The 17,480-nt window shown below is 46.0% G+C and overlaps 1 protein-coding gene across 1 annotated transcript in view; it reads right to left on the bottom strand.

The window, feature by feature from the left end:
* Window positions 1-441: 441 nt before the first annotated feature.
* CLPS (colipase) overlaps window positions 442-17,480 on the bottom strand; it is a 59,905-nt gene continuing 42,866 nt past the window's right edge. The window contains exon 3 of the mRNA XM_069632608.1: window positions 442-2,817. Within this exon, the coding sequence (XP_069488709.1) occupies window positions 2,665-2,817 (153 nt within the window). The 3' untranslated portion in view covers window positions 442-2,664. The remainder of the gene's footprint in view (window positions 2,818-17,480) is intronic.

Genomic DNA, 17,480 nt, shown 5'->3' with positions numbered 1-17,480 from the left:
TCTGGGAACCGCAGAGAAGCCATATGGCTATGTTTGTTCGAAGTTGATACCTTTAGTTGTATAGTCCAAAATAAACCTACACCAAAATCCTGAGTCCCGGTGTATGTGTCTCATTGACAGGGGAAATGGCAAGCAGACCCATGGCTTCACTGGAGGATATCTACGGGACGGGAAAATAAACCCACAGTAAAATCCAGAGTCCCAGAACATGTGTCTCATTGATCACGACTCTGCTTTTTGAAATGGGAAATAGAGCAGACGCATGGATTCACTGGAGGATATCTATGAGACGGGGAAAATAAAGTCACACTAAAATCCTGAGTCCCGGTAAATGTGTCTCATTGATCACAACTCATCATCTTGGCATAGGAAATGGGGAGCAGACGCATGGCTTCACTGGAGGATATCTAGGAGATAGAAGAGAAAATGAGACATGGCACTGGGGCAAAAGGAATTTATTAGATATCATGGGCACAGCACCACAGAGGACAGTGTCACTAAATCAGTGTTGCAGTATTACAGGTGGTAGATATGTTATGTTAAGTGGTCTTGTGCCACACACCATTACCATTGTCATCGTGTCCAGGCTCTAACGTGGTTCTGTAAGAGAGTGGTTTGGGTAGGTTAGTGGGTGAAGAGCGAGTCGGATAGAGGCTGTGCTTTTCTGCTGATGCTTGGAGAACCAGGAGGTCAGGTTTCTAGGTGAGTTAGGGATATGCCTGCTGGGGCTGTTGGAAGCGGGGGGATCAGTGGTTGGCGGCTTTCTTTTGGTCCCCATTGGTCTCGCTAGCATTGTCCATTTTGTGCTGGTCATTTGGAGTTGATATCCATGTTTTCAGTCATTTTCTGAAGGTGAGATGGTCTTCTGTTGTCCTGATTTCCTTTGGCATTGTGGTCCATGGATTGGCAATTAGACGTGAGAATGCGGTTCATCCAAATTTCCTTTTTTTCGTATTGTTTCATTTCGATTTGGAGGTGGTTGCTTGATCTTTGGTCTCTTCCTGGTTGGTAGCGGCTGATCTTGGCCTGGAGGGATTTGACTCCTTATCAGTGTGATGATTTGTGGGCAATGCAGAGGACTTTGAATGTGATGCATTTCTTTATTGGGAGCCAATGTAGGCTTCTCAGAGGTTGTGTCATGTAGTCTCTTCTGATTAGTCTCCTTGCTCCAGTATTTTGGATGCTTTGGAGTTTTTTGGTGTGCCGATCCGTATATTATCACAGTCATTACTCCAATTAGTGACATAGTAACACAGGTCCCACGAGTATTAACAGAATTATTACTATGGCATCACTGGGGCTGAGGGTATTAATGCAATCCTTATAACAGTTTTACAGATGTGTATATAAGTGCAGCTGTGAACAGTATGGGTTTAAAGGTCAGGTGGAAATCACTAGTCAGATGAGGAAAGATGTGTATGTGTGTGTGTGTCTTGCTTCTACAGAGATCTTTTCTGTGATAGAGGGTGAAGGTGGAGACATATTATGTCTGTATACAGGGAAAGTGAAGGACGTGTCTTAACAGTAGAGGGAGGGATGGAGATATTTTTCTGTGTAGTGGGTAGGGCTGGAGGAATTTTTGTCTTTGGAAAGGGGAAGGTATTTTGTCGAGGTCACAGGGGGTGGGAGTAGGTGCATGGTCGGCATCGTGGGTGCAAGAGCTGACAATTGTTACATCATAGATTTGGGAGCAAACATGGCTGTGTCAAGAACGGTTGGGGCAAACATTCTGTCTGTGAGCAAGGCTTGGTGCGACAGACTCTCAGTGTGAAAAGAGAGCGGAAGCAGAAATGCTGGCATGCAGTGGAGTGTGGGAGAAGACGTGTTATGTGTGGCGCAAAGTGTAGTGGGCAGGCATTTTGTCTGTGTGGAAGGAGGGTGGTGAAGACAATGTGTGTATGTTGCCGAGGTTTGTGCAGACATTTTGATAATGCAGATGTGTGAACAGACACTATATGATCATATTTTGGGTGTCAATATTGGGGTGGCAGCAGACATTTTTGTTAAGGTGTGGAGAAGGCAGCCATTCGGTATATGTGGATGGGCAGATGTTTTGGTCGGCTTGTAGGAATGCATTTCCAAATAACAATGTGTGTATGTTGCCGAGGTTTGTGCAGACATTTTGATAATGCAGATGTGTGAACAGACACTATATGATCATATTTTGGGTGTCAATATTGGGGTGGCAGCAGACATTTTTGTTAAGGTGTGGAGAAGGCAGCCATTCGGTATATGTGGATGGGCAGATGTTTTGGTCGGCTTGTAGGAATGCATTTCCAAATGTTTCGTCTGTATGAACTAGAGAGTGATATTACTGGGATGTATTCCATGCACTGCTGCCAATTTCATGGTCTCCAGGTACATTGATGGATTTGAAAGAGAGGGGATGGGTTAGGTTAGTGGGGAGGGAGGGGAAATGCAAGATACCTTTGGAGCGTATCTTATATATGTGATGGGTAGAGGCGGGGAAAATGCTTTTGTGTTTGTGCGGAGACCATGGGAGGGCGTTTGGGGCCTTGACAGAAAACGTTCTACCCTGGTGTGCATGAATGTTAGTGATGTGCTGGTTGCTGATTGGAAGCATAGTGGTGAAATCATCTATTGGGTGTAGCTGTAGATATGTTCCTTTCATTAAGACCAGAAAGGTTCTTCAACTCTCTTCGATTATTTAGCAGGGTTCTCCAGTAATGAGCTTCGGCCTTTGGGGTCTTTGCAGATTCCAAAATCAGTGTTGGTGATGGAGCCAATAATGGTTCGATCAGTCTCGCATTTCAGGCCAGCTTCGCAGGGGCACCTGTAGTACACATTGTAGATTGTCTGCAAAGGAAGCACAAGGGTTGTGATTAACAGAGGCAGGGAATACCAATCGAGGGATGGCCAATGGGAAAGCAAGGAGGAACGAGATAGCATTGAGGGAAAGGTCTCACTGGAACCCAAGAAGGAAGAAGAAAGCATGGAGGAGGGGATTTGGGGGGGGGTCTTGATGGTCTCAAGGAAACAGAACAAACCATAGAGTGAGGGATCTCAAAGGGACTTGAGGGGGCAGGAGAAACCATTGTGTTGAGGGGGTCTCAAAACCCCCTCAGACACCCCAAGATGACGGATACCACCCACTGAAGCTGCCCCACAGACCATAACTGGATGACATCACAAAAGGAATTGAAGAGGCGACATGGCTGAACACACCCGTAGAGACATTAGCCAGGTGCAAAAGAACACACATGAACTGCTTGCTGACACTTAAAAGCAATTACCATATCAGCCATGAAAATAAAATGGAAGCCACAGCTGCGTTGAAATGAATTGGGAAGGCTTACAACACAGGGGGGAGGCCTGACACACTGATTTTCCTGAGAAACGCAAAGCAGAGCTGGCATTACTGTCCCCATGTCCAGCCTTGCCAAGGACTCTGGGAGAGAGAGTTTGAGTAAGCAGAAAAGATTAAACCCATGCAAGGGCTGAAGGCTGAAATCCCTCTTAAAAGGGAGCAGAGAAAACCACTTTTACGGTCCCCAAGCATGTGACCCATTCATGTGAGGCAGACAGAAATTGTTGTTCCCATCGAACTGAAGACAGAAGATGGGAAAATGTAACACAGCATGAGGATGGAGATTGCAGTGTCCTTGCTCTGGCCTTGAGAAATTACAGAGGTAGTAACATTAGTGAGAAACAGGCGGTGCTCTGAGATCATCCACCCCACCTATCATTTCTGTTCACATGCTGGTGCATTTCCGAAACTGACACGGCTTACACTGGCCTCCTGGGGGTGGTGCCAGGCGGAGCCACCAGATCTGACCAGACCACTCAGATTATTTGTCTCCTATAGTGTCATGATGCCTACCCCCAGGCATCCGGAGCAAGCCCATCAGCCCCGAAAGCAGGCATCTAGACATTTAGTAAAACCTCAGCAGCCCCGGCTAGGGGCTATCTGGGTTCAGTCCTGGCGCCTAAGGCGCCAGGCTCATAGTCATTACTTACCTCAGGCAGACCATGCTGCAAATGACTCCAATCCAACATGAAGCATGAAAGGGACTATTTTTCTACAGGGACTATTTTTTACTCGGGTGTGGTTCTAGGGACATCTTACCTGGGACTACATTTGAGGCTATTTAAACCACGCCCGACCAGCAACACACGCTTCGCGTTATTCTGCATCCAGCAGCGTAACGCTCACCGTGCCTGCAGCCTGCATCCAGTCTTCTGCCACGCCCGCCTCGAATCCGGAGCTCCTAAAACAAAGAGGAAAGAAAGGGACAAGGTTAGAAAACTAACTTATTTCTATTCCACACCTGATTCTGGATCCATCTCGTCTCCGGACCTGTAAAGAACATCATTTCTGCACGCGCCACACCTCCAGCTGCAGCGCCGCGCCATACTCACCAGTCTTCACAGCATCCTTCGGGTCGGCGCTGCCTCCATCATTTCTTCGCCGAACTTCGTCACCTAGGAGACAAAAGAAAACCACAAGGTGAGCCGAGGGAATCAACAAATATAATTCTTACCACCACAGACTTACCTGATTTGCCACCGGAGCATTCTTTTGTGACTCTCCATATTTTCACGTGCCGCATCTGTAAAGAGAGACAAAACAACATGTTTTCCACGTGCAAGATTTACCGGACAGCGCTGGGTAATACAGACTCTTACCTGAGCGCCACCAGCTGCCACAAGAGCATCTTTTCACGAGCTAGCTGCAAGACAGGAAAGGAAGGGGGGAACAAGAGTGAACATCGGACATATTGAACTCTATAAACTTAATACTTACTGGTCCTCTCCAGGAACCTCAGAGTCAATACTCTCCGGAACTCTCCCGAGCCTTCAAACCAGTGAAGTAACTGGAATCGACGCGCCCCTGCAAATCCACGCAGGATGGAGAGCTCATCTTTCAAGAATATAAGGTGAGATTGCTGTGAGGGCATTTTGGAGGTGATTAGTTGGGGAGGACTGCGGGGGTGCCATCACATGAATCCACAAGTGGCTAAATCCATCTCTCCACTTGCAGGAGAATATTTCTACGGGTTAAGCAGACAAGATTAGGAGGGCAGATCCAGTCAGTCATCGCTGCACTACGCATCACGTGGGTGGAGACCGCAGCTGTCCGGGTCCGACCGACGCCCCTGTGGAAGCCAGGTGAGCGTAACAGAACGCGAAGCCTATCTACAAATCCCCACCCGTGCGTTACGGAAACCTCAGAAACCGACCAACTAGCCCTATTGTTAGGGGAACTTATGGCAGAAGTGCACTCCGCGCGCCAAGAGACTAATGCCCTCAGGAGAGAACTGATTGTGTCAAAGGAGCGCACTGATGATCTTGCTAGACAATTACTGCAAAACCAAGCTGGGCAAACACCATTGCCTGGATTTGGGGGAATCCAACTCCTGTTTCATCAAGCAATCCTGTGCAAGTGGTTCTACCAGGGAGCATTCCTTTAGCTCCACCCGAACGTTTTGCTGGGGACCCAAAAAAGTTCGCCGTGTTTATGAACCAATGCCGCTTGCACTTTTTATGCAGACCTGGAGCTTTTCCGAACGGCCAAACCAAAGTAGCCTTTTTACTGTCATATCTTAGTGGCAGCGCAGCGGATTGGTCAATTCCATTAGTTAACCAGGATGACCCTCTTCTTCGGGATTTTCAAGGTTTTCAATTGAGCATGGAAAGACTATTTGCCAGACATTCACAGGGACAGGCCCTGGATAACAAACTTTTATTATTACGACAAGGTAACCAGGATCTACTAACCTATATGGCCACTTTCAATAGGTTAGTGGTGGAAACCGGATGGCCAGAGGTAAAACGAATTACATTATTTCATTGTGGACTTCGGGGTGAACTCAAAGACGTTTTGGCCCAAGTTGTGAACCCACCTCAGGATTGTGCAGAATATATAGACTTAGTGGTCCAGTTAGACCACCAACTTCAGAATAGAAAGGCTGATCGAGCTAAATTCGAGAATCGGGTATTGGTTAAACCCAATGTTAACCTCAAAGGAACAGATGTATCAGAACCGATGCAGATCGGGGGGGGTCAAGGGACCCTTAACTCAAAAGGAAAGAGAAAGAAGACGGCAGATGCAATTGTGTCTGTACTGTGGGGCCTCAGGACATTTTCTACGGGATTGCCCTATAAAAACATCTAAAAGAGTAGTCGGAGTTGCTGATAAAAATCAAACAGAGCCTGATTCGGGAAACGGCCACGCCCGACAAGCGTAGAGGTCCGCTTGCCGAGCTTGAAGAAGGATACTCAGACCTCGCACTTCATCATACCAATGGTCCTTATAGATCCAAGGCAGCCATCACGTATGCACGCAGTGAGGGCATACATTGATAGCGGGGCCATAGGAAACTATGTGGACCACGAGTTGGCTTCTAGGATGAATCTATCTCTCTGCAAAAAGACCACTTCAGATGTCATCACCACAGTCGATGGAACTGAAATTGCCTCTGGGCCTGTAACTCATTCCACCGCAGAGATGACACTATTGGGTCAGGATGGGCACCGAGAGACTATTGTGTTTGATTTAATCAAAGCCCCGCAGTTCCAAATAATACTTGGGATACCTTTGTTGGAATCACATAATCCTTGTATTGATTGGCGAGAGAAGAGAATAACCTTCCCGGATTGTGCACATACTTGTTACCCGAAAAAACCCTTGAACCAAAGCCTGGCCACAGTCGCTACTCCAGTCGTGCAGTTACCTCAGGAATATCAAGAATTCCAGGATGTTTTCCAAAAGGAACAGGCAAACACCCTACCACCTCACAGATCATACGATTGTCAAATCGATCTCATACCCGGTGCACAACCTCCATGTAGTAGGATCTATGCCCTTACGGAACCCGAAAACCTTCACCTACGACAATACTTGGACCAATACCTTGCTAATGGCTTCATTCGTCCATCCAAGTTCCCTGCATCTTCAGCTTTGTTCTTCGTGCCTAAAAAGGAAGGTGACCTCAGAACGTGCATAGACTACCGCGCATTAAATCAGATCACGGTTAAGAACCGATACCCATTGCCTCTGATCCCCGAATTACTAGACCAAGTAAAGGACGCTTGCATCTACACTAAATTAGATCTCCGAGGGGCATATCATCTGGTACGTGTAAAGAAAGGTGACGAATAAAAGACTGCTTTTCACAATAAGTACGGGTTATTCGAATACCAGGTGATGCCCTTCGGGTTGTGCAATGCACCAGCAGCCTTCCAGTATTTCATGAACGATGTCCTTCGTGAACTCATTGACGTCTGTGTTGTTGTATACATAGACGATATTCTAGGGTACTCCTCTTCAGAATCAGACCATGTGAAGCACGTTTGTGCAGTCCTTGAGAAACTACGCCTGCACAAGTTATATGCAAAATTGGAAAAATGTGTTTTTCATGCTACAGAAGTTGAATTCCTTGGATTTATCCTGACTCCAAAAGGAGTCCGAATGAACTCTAGAAAGGTGGATGCAATCCTCAAGTGGCCATCACCCAGTTCAGTTAAAGGGGTACAAAGCATGCTCGGATTTCCTAATTTCTACCGCAGATTCATTCCGGATTTCTCACATGTTGTACACCCTATCACAGTACTTTTGCGAAAAAACAAACGCTTCTTGTGGACCGAAGAAGCTGAATAGGCCTTCCAAGAGCTGAAAGCGAAATTCACGTCTGCACCTGTCTTAAAGCATCCACGCCCCGAACTTCCATACATAGTTGAAACTGATGCATCCAGTTTAGCCATGGGAGCTGTCCTGTCCCAGAGGGATCCTGAAACCGGTCAACTTCACCCAGTAGCATTTTAGTCCAGAAAATTCTCGGCACCCGAGTTAAACGATGCGGTTACCGATAAAGAATTATTAGCCATCAAATCCGCCTTCAAGGCTTGCCGGCATTATCTTCTCGGTGCCAGGCATACCATTACGGTAATCACCGATCACCGGAACTTGCAGTATTTAAAAACAGCCAAGGCCCAATCGTCGCGTCAACTTCGATGGGCATTGTTCTTTGCCGAGTTCGATTTCGTGATCACTTATCGACCAGGTTGTAAAAATGGCAAGGCAGATGCCTTATCCCGAATAGAGATGGGAGAAGCATATGCAAACCCGGAACCGGTGCCTATAATTTCAGAACAAAGAATTCTTGGCATAACCACTCTACAGACACTAGAGGATATTCAAGTAAAGATCCAACAACTCTTCGATCCAACAGCCCTGCAGGACTGGGTGAAGAAAGGCTTGGACTACTCAGTCATCAATGACCTACCTTATTATCAAGGGCGACTATTTCTACCACACAAGGAACTACAAGAACTAGTCATCTCCAATTATCATGACACCCTGATGGAAGGACACCCAGGTATCGCAAAAACTGAAGCTAAAATTAAGAGACAATTCTGCTGGACCACCTGGCGAAAAGACGTAAAGTAATTTGTAATGTCTTGTGGCATTTGCGCCCAAAACAAAAGTCAGAAGAAAAAAACAGCTGGCCTCTTACAACCTTTTGATATTCCACCTACACCATGGCACACCTTATCGTTAGACTTTATTACAGATCTACCTCCATGTAATGGATTTAACACCATTGTAGTTATTGTGGATCTTTTTTCCAAGATGGCCCACTTTATTCCTCTAAAGGGATTACCTTCTGCTTCAATTCTGGCCAAGGAGTTCCTCGAAAACATTGTTCGAATACACGGATTTCCTTCCGTATTGGTCTCTGACCGAGGTAGTCAATTCATTTCACATTTTTGGAAGAAATGTTGTCAACTGGCGCAAATCGAAGTGAGGTTATCAACCAGTCACCATCTCCGGACCGATGGTCAGACGGAGAGGACCAACCAGACCCTTGAACAGTACCTACGTTGCATGCTACACCAGACCGAAAGTAATTGGAAAGATATTTTATGGATTTCCGAGTATGCATACAGTAACTCTGTACATTCAGGAACCGGACAAAGCCCCTTTTATACCATATATGGACATCACCCTCGAACCCAGAACTAGATTCGCCTCAGCATTTAGAAATGCCTTCAGTTAGTCATTTGCATTCTACTATTATACAAGCTTTTAAAGAGGCAACAGAACATTTGAAACAAGCAAAAGAGAAATATAAGAAAAATGCTGATCAACATAGAAGTGAAACTCCACAATACCAGATTGGGGATCAAGTTTGGCTGGCTACAAAACACATACCTCTGAAGGGAACTCGGGCTTTTAACCCTAGATATTTGGGACCTTACACTATTAAGGCCATTATCAACCTGGTAGCCGTCAAATTGGAATTACCCTCTAATATGCGCATTCATCCTGTCTTTCATGTTTCACTTTTAAAACCAGTTCAACCAGGAACAAGATTAACCAAACCACCCGACCCCATCTTGATAGATGGAGAACCTGAATTTGAGGTAAAAAATATCCTGGACTCCAAGATGGTTAAATCAAAACTTTTTCATTTAATCGATTGGAAGGGCTACGGACCACAAGAAAGGTCATGGGAACCTAGTGACCACGTCCATGCACCTCGGTTGGTGAAAAGATTCCATCAGAACTTACCAGACAAACCAGGGCCCAGGGGAAGAGCAACTTTAGGAGGGGCCTTGGGGGGGAGTGCTGTCATGATGCCTACCCACAGGCATCCGGACCAAGCCCATCAGCCCCGGGAGCAGGCATCTAGACATTTAGTAAAACCTCAGCATCCCCGGCTAGGGGCTATCTGGGTTCAGTCCTGGTGCCTAAGGCGCCAGGCTCATATTCATTACTTACCTCAGGCAGACCATGCTGCAAATGACTCCAATCCAACATGAAGCCTGAAAGGGACTATTTTTCTACAGGGACTATTTTTTACTCGGGTGTGGTTCTAGGGACTTCTTACCTAGGACTACATTTGAGGCTATTTAAACCACGCCCAACCAGCAACACACGCTTCGCGTTATTCTGCATCCAGCAGCGTAACACTCACCGTGCCTGCAGCCTGCATCCAGTCTTCTGCCACGTCCGCCTTGAATCCGGAGCTCCTAAAACAAAGAGGAAAGAAAGGGACAAGGTTAGAAAACAAACTTATTTCTATTCCACACCTGATTCTGGATCCATCTCGTCTCCGGACCTGTAAAGAACATCATTTCTGCACGTGCCGCACCTCCAGCTGCAGTGCCGCGCCATACTCACCAGTCTTCACAGCATCCTTCGGGTCGGCGCTGCCTCCATCATTTCTTCGCCGAACTTCGGCACCTACGAGACAAAAGAAAACCACAAGGTGAGCCGAGGGAACCAACAAATATAATTCTTACCACCATAGACTTATCTGATTTACCACCGGAGGCATTCTTTTGTGACTCTCCATATTTTCACGTGCCGCATCTGTAAAGAGAGACAAAACAACACGTTTTCCACGTGCAACATTTACCGGACAGCGCCGGGTAATACAGACTCTTACCTGAGCGCCACCAGCTGCCACAAGAGCATCTTTTCACGAGCCAGCTGCAAGACAAGAAAGGAAGGGGGGGAACAAGAGTGAACATCGGACATATTGAGCTCTATGAACTTAATACTTACTGGTCCTTACCAGGAACCTCAGAGTCAATACTCTCCGGAACTCTCCCGAGCCTTCAAACCAGTGAAGTAACTGGAATCGACGCGCCCCTGCAAATCCACGCAGGATGGAGAGCTCATCTTTCAAGAATAAAAGGTGAGATTGCTGTGAGGGCAATTTGGAGGTGATTAGTTGGGGAGGACTGTGGGGGTGCCATCACATGAATCCACAAGTGGCTAAATCCATCTCTCCACTTGCAGGAGAATATTTCTACGGGTTAAGCAGACAAGATTAGGAGGGCAGATCCAGTCAGTCATCGCTGCACTACGCATCACGTGGGTGGAGACCGCAGCTGTCCGGGTCCGACCGACGCCCCTGTGGGAGCCAGGTAAGCGTAACATATAGGCTGTAATTCTGCCTATACTGTTCACCCAATACCATTTCGCCTAGAGCCCAGGAATGTATCTTTTGATTGTGAGGTCACAGTAATTTAAAACCGTACTGCCTGCCTGTAATATGCTGAGAGTGCATTTGGAAGATGTAGAAGATGTAGAATCTGTGCTTGTATCCCAGTTTGGATTTATAAAGCAGCAATTTGCCTCTGTTTCTTGGGCATGGGGGATTTCCCTCAAGCCAAGCTCTGGTTTTCAATTCTGCTTCAAGTGGTAGCAGAGGGATGGCTGCACGTGCCTTCAGCGCCATGCTGTCTCCCCTGCACCCCTACCTGCTCCAGACATCAGAAGGTGGGGGTGGCAGGCTGTGTGAATGACGGCGAGTCCGACCTGCAGCAGACGTGCAGAGTTGGTGCAAGTATGAGTTCAGGAATCTGACAAATACAGTTAGGAGGGAACTGGGGGATTTTTGTCAGTTGTTTTTTCAGCAGATTATGGAGTATAAGCATAGATTTTGTAATATGGCAAACAGGGGAGGGTATGGAAAGGTTTTGCTTGATGTTTGTGTTAAGGTTTTGGTTTCAAATAGAATGTTGTTACATTTTTGTCTTGGTTAGGGAACATTTGGTCTTAGGTGATCATTTTGGCAGTCAGCTTACAGGATTGATTTAAGAGTACAGATGACAAAAGGTGTGTAAATATCAGAATTCCTGTGAGATAAGGCCTTGTAGCTTGCTTCATGGATGAGGGTTACCTGTGAGTAGGGTTGGCAGAAATAGCTAGCTGGTATCATGGAAGGTGAGTTCCTTGGTGTTTTCCTCGCAGAGGTAGACCTCTACAGGTGACGCAGCAGATAAAAGAGGACCATGGGAATGATTGGTTTTCCCTGTTGAATAGGCAGGAGGGTTATTGGAGTTCCCTGTTTTAATCAAGCAGGAGGGTGACTAAATATGTGTGTATGTCAGGTTTGTCAGTGTGTTTGGCAAGTGTTTAAAGCAGACTTGTATTGAAGGGGAAGCTATTGACTATTTTCTTTACCTTACTGTAGGGTTTGTGACGTCAAATATGAGGTAACTGAATAGGACATAAAGTGCTTAGAAGGTGGCAGATTCTATCCCACTGATTTGGCGCTTGAATTGGCTCGAGGAGCACATGAAAGAATCATATGTTGGCCTATGGAGGCAGAACACACAAAGAGTGTGGTGGAGAGCTAGGGGAGCTTGGTGTTATTTTGGGGGAAGTGGTTTAACATTTATGCTAAGTGAGAAATGCATTGTGATCCATGGTGGTGCACAGACTTGGTGGATAACATACTGAGGTGTTCAAGGATTGCAAAATAAAAAAGAATGAATGAAAACAAATGAAAAAACAATAATAAAAAAGTGTGACATTATTGGGGTGGACTTGAGAAGCACGTGGAAGAATAATGGACTGGCCTAGGGCCAAGGTTAAAGTGAAGGTGACTTGTGGTGTGTGCTTAGTGTATTTGAACAGTGGCGGGTGTGTTGAGTGTATTTGAACAGTGCTGTGTGTGGTTTTAGTGCAGTTGAATATGCAGTGTGTGGGTTATGTGGTATGGTTTAAGAAATACAATACTTGTGTGATGTGATGCCGCAGCAGTTTGTCTGGGTAAGATATGTGTTTTTTGCATTTAAACCGACAACTCAGGATTGCGCTGTCTGTGGAAAGATGGAAAACTCCTACGTAGAACACTTCCTTTTTAAGGAGTTTTGAAGATTATACTCTTGTCCACAGGCGTTGGCAAGCAACCAGCAGCTGGGGGTGGGGGGGAGGTTGGGGGGGCATTGCTCAAGAAGGCGAATCTGGCTTTAGTTAGCACAGAAGGCAATGGTGCATGCAGCTGATTAAACATATGTTTGGGCAACATGAAATAACATTAAGCAAAAGGAGTGTAATGAGCAGCATGGTAGGCAATTGAAGTGTGATGGGTCAGCACCCAAGTAGCAAGTAGGAATTTCAACCTAGGACGAAATTGTGACTGGCAACTTTCATTACTTGGCAAACACGGGCAATGTGACTTTGTGCATTGGGAAAAAGTGCATGGAATTCAGGCATTGTAAAGTGCAAAGTAAGAAAGGCCAGGTTTGCTGACAGGGATTGGGGGGGGGGGGTGACTGGAGAAAAATGCAGAGGCAAAGAGAAGGCAAGTTTTAGAAAGGCAGGGTTTTCGATGGCTGGGACAGAGTGTGGGGGGCTTGTGAGGTGTGATTTTGGGAGCAGAAGAGAAGAGGGCTGTGGAGGGAGTTAAGTAAGGAAATAATTAATATTCTTTTTTTTAGTGATTGTGATTTGAGGCGTTTAAAACGCGAGATTGTACATTAAAACAAGCATATGTTTCGTGTTTTTGATTTTCTTTTTTAAAGTTTGTTGGTGCAACTGTTGTTGAATTTGTAAAGCTCTGCCTTACAAACTGAATTGACAAGGCCTCCGTTTTGTGCTGGAGGTTTAATCATGTACTTCTTTGCAGCATGTCTTGGAAAAAAAATGATTTGAAGTATTGTTCAGAGCCAGAATTTATGGAGTGGGTTGTTGGGGGCGAGCCGAGTGGATATTTTATTTGAAGGAATTTAACATTGGGGGTTTTAATGAGGAAGGGGCAGTGAAAGGAGAGAGCATTAGGGGATAGTGTAAATGGATGTGCCTAGGTGCAAAGACCTCTCTCTGGGTTACCTGAGCAGCTCTGTTGTTTTAAGGTTGACGCCGTGCCAGAGGTTTTGTAAGCTTTTTTTAACGCACTGCATAGAAAAAGGTAGGGGCTATTTTGTGTATATATTATTTAGCCCTTGCAAGCGCTTTTTATTAGCAATGGGTGGGACACTTTAAAGTACACAAGGTGAAAGGGAGGAATACGTTCTGATTTATGGGGAGGAAAAGCGCTGGGAGTTCCAAATGCATTTCAGGACGATCGGCTGGCAAAGGAATGTTTTCACACACACACGCACTTACACACACGCGCGGTGAGGCAGGAATTTTCAAGGGTCAAGATAGGGCTTGACACAGGCGTAATAATTATGGGACGCAGGAAGCATCAGATACAAGAAGCACATGGGTCAGCTGTGTGCAGGAGAGAGAAGGGGAGAGTAAGAATAGGACATAGTTTTCAAGCATGCAAGAAAAAGAGAGGAAAGAAACACAAAAGACATGGGGAAATTGGCAAGACTCAGGAGGGGGGGACACAAACCATTCGCAGTACAGTGCATAACCACATGAACAGTAGGCCCAAGATCTCAGTGTCAGGCGCATGGGCTGCGAGTTAAACATACATCGCAGACAAATGCGGCCAGTGCCTTAAGTTGCACTACAAAATGAGCCGGGGCTCATCGAGGGGCGTGGCTTAACGGCGGGGGTCCGAATGGCCCATTAGGCCACGCCCACCAACGATCCCCGGCTAAATGGGCCACTGGCACCCCTGCCAGGCAGTCTTTTGTAGAGATCACCACCCGCTCCCCATGTGGGAGAGGGTGCTGATCTCTGCCTTTATTTTCTAAAGGCTTGCCTGGCAGGGGACAGCGCCTTGCCTATTCAGCCTTAATGGTGGCGCTGCCCCTCGCCAGCTGGGGAACGGCAGCATCACCATTATGGGTGAAAGTCATTTTTTTCTCAGGCCTGAAGCTCTCGCACACGAACGAGAGCTTCAGACTATAGAAAAAAAATGCCTTTTTATGTAGAACCGGGGCTGCCAGGGGAGATTAGTGGGCCCCGGCAGGGCCCCGCCTGAAAACGAATTTTTGGAGCTTGCCGGGGCCCAGCCCCGGCAGGCCCCGGCCCACTTAAAGCCCTGAATGCGGCCACTGTAGATATGAAGGCAATGCAGCTGCACGCACATAGGACAGGGGGTGTATAAGATTGAAGGGGGTCCCATTTTAGGGGAGCATGACCATTTTGTTTACATCATTTATGTTAGCATTCTATAGCTAGAGAAGACACCAGCGCACGCCATTAAAATTTGAATTGGTTTCGCATGAAACGCACCTACAGCAAATATGATTGGCAGAAATGAAGGGCACACTGTCACGATACTAACAGCGGTTTTGTTCAAAGGAAGGGGAAGGGCACACACAGAGAGAAATTGACAAGAAACTACAAGCAAACTTCAGAGGTGCAATGGTGAGGGGGGACAGAGTGACGTCACTCACAGGAGATAAGGATGAGGGGGTCAAGTGGAGAAGAGAGAAAGCTCTTGATGAAGGGGCAGGCGGACCCATTAGATAGCTGGGGGTGTGTTTATACCAGGGGAATGGGTATTCAATGTACGTTTTGCATGTTGAGTAAAAACAAAACCAGAGAAGGGGAGGATTTGACATCAATTATGCTGCAAGCTGATAGCAGACACAAATGGTACATATTAAAGGGAACCAGGTCGGTGGCATGGGAAAAGAGGGCATAGTGCACTTCTAAAAGGGAACAAAGCAGTGTTCCATGGGGATTTTTTCTGTCAAGTGTTTTTGTGGCTGAGAGGGAAAGGGGGCAACTATGCCAGGCAATATTATTGCAACAAGAGCATAAGAACATATCGAGTAAAGAAAAGAAGGCGTTTAACTGGACATAGGATAAAGGCCAGGAAGGAGGGGCTACAGAGGGGAGCACAATATACAAAATAGCCAGTAAGGAAGCCTCCCATTAAGGTAACACACTTTGTACAGAATTACGGGATTTTGAATGCTGTAATGGGCTTAGGGGTGAGATAATGGGGTGTAGCATTATTGGGACAAAGTAGCAATGTAAAGAGAAGGAGCAGCGCTTCAGGAGGTAGGCCATTGTGGAGGGGAAGGGTAGGTGGTAGAGATGGGAGGCAAGTAGTGCCGGAGGTGAAAGGAGTGTGGAAGGCCCCATATTAGTTCGAAGGGAAAAGGGAAGGAGACGCAGGTAAGTAACAGGTAGGTGAAGGAGCTGTAGAAAGGTTTTCAGTGAAAAGCATATTTTGTACAGGACAAGAGGCACAGCTGAAGCATGGCACTTGGAAGGTTGCTCTCAACAAGAACAAAAGTATCCTTTTTATGAGATGTATGAAATGTTTTTTTCCTATGATTTGAAATGTGATGTTTATATGCGATGTATGAACTGCTTTTCTATGATTTGAAATGTGATGTTTATATGAGAAGTTGCATTGAAAAGAAGCAAAAGTGTATGTGCAAGAGATAGTAGGCAAACTTGTGTACACATATCTTACACCCACATGCACTCACCCATCACCTGCCCTTGTTTCAGCGTCAAGAAATGTTAGCGAGGCAGCAGCTATTGGTTGCAAGAACACCACAGCACAAAGAAGATGGGCAAGGGGGAACATGCCAAGAAAGAGATAGCGCATGCAGGCCTGCCAACACACAGCAATTCCAAAGACAAGGGCAGTGTTTTAATGGAAAAAGGAAAGCATCTTGGACATTGCGTGAAAGAATAAAAAGAAAATCACCATCCCATTGGCCCAGGCCACAGAAATTGCCAGCGCATCACATGAGGGAACCACACAGCAGCAAGGCCAAGGCACCAGGCACACGCAAAGAGAGAGAGCGCATCAAAAGGGGAGTACCGTTCTCTCCATGTCTTTATTATCACTTTTTGTGCCCATTTGGTTTCTACAGGACAGCTTAATTCAACTCAAGCCAGGAGAAAAAGAGCAGAAGTGGCGAGGGTTGGAAAAGGACTATGTCGTTGTCGTTTTGTGGCTTTAATGGTCTCTCTCATATGTGGTCAAGAAGGAGAAAATGGGACAGTGAATGCTTCAGAGAAATTAGGAGAGAACCAATATAATAAATGATACTTGGAGTAGAAGTGGGGCAGCTAGCAGGCATATAAAGGGTGAAGGAGATGAAAGGAATAGATAAATAAAAGGAAGTAGTTGCAAGCATTTAGGCAATGATAGGATGTAATAAAGAAAATGTATATACATTTCGAGAAACTCACCCGGTTTTCTCAGTGTTTTGACCCAAGCAACTGAGCCCATGAGCAATAAATCAGGCCTATCACCAGGAGGGCCTGTGGGATCCAGCCTAATGCCCAGATGTCGCAAGCTGAGACATAAGAAAAGCCCTCTGATTGTGTGCTCCCCCCTATTATTAACCTTGTCTCTGCATAGTCACCGTTTTACTACCTGATACTTGGACTCAAGGCTTATGCACATGGAGCAGTTTGTCATATACATGGTGCCCAAGCAAACGACACAGCGGAACGTTGACTTGTGGTGGCAAGGGTCACCCGTTGTGCATGGAGTAAGTAAAATTATGGGTAGCTAGGAAATTACACATTTGCAACCTGTGGAATAGCACTGCTGGAAAAGATTGTGGCTCTGATTGTTTTGTACTGTCCTGTCTCTACTTCTGTCCCCTCTTAGGACTATATCAAGAAAACATTGACCTACTTATTTTGTGTTTTTGAATGATAAGCAGTAATTTTACCCCTTACTAGTGGCATGAAGACATCAAGTAACTTTAATAGAACATTTTTAAAAGACAAGAACATTTGCAAAAAATATATATGAGTGTGTGTATGACTAATTTGGTTCACACCACTAATGATAGAAATATATAATACCAGCACATGACCAGTGTGGGGAGGGAGG

This window comes from Ambystoma mexicanum, chromosome 13 (genome assembly GCF_040938575.1).
Source record: "Ambystoma mexicanum isolate Mex_15411 chromosome 13, UKY_AmexF1_1, whole genome shotgun sequence".
In the NCBI taxonomy this organism is placed as follows: Eukaryota; Metazoa; Chordata; class Amphibia; order Caudata; family Ambystomatidae; genus Ambystoma; species Ambystoma mexicanum.
This window is presented reverse-complemented; position numbering and strand designations above follow the sequence as displayed.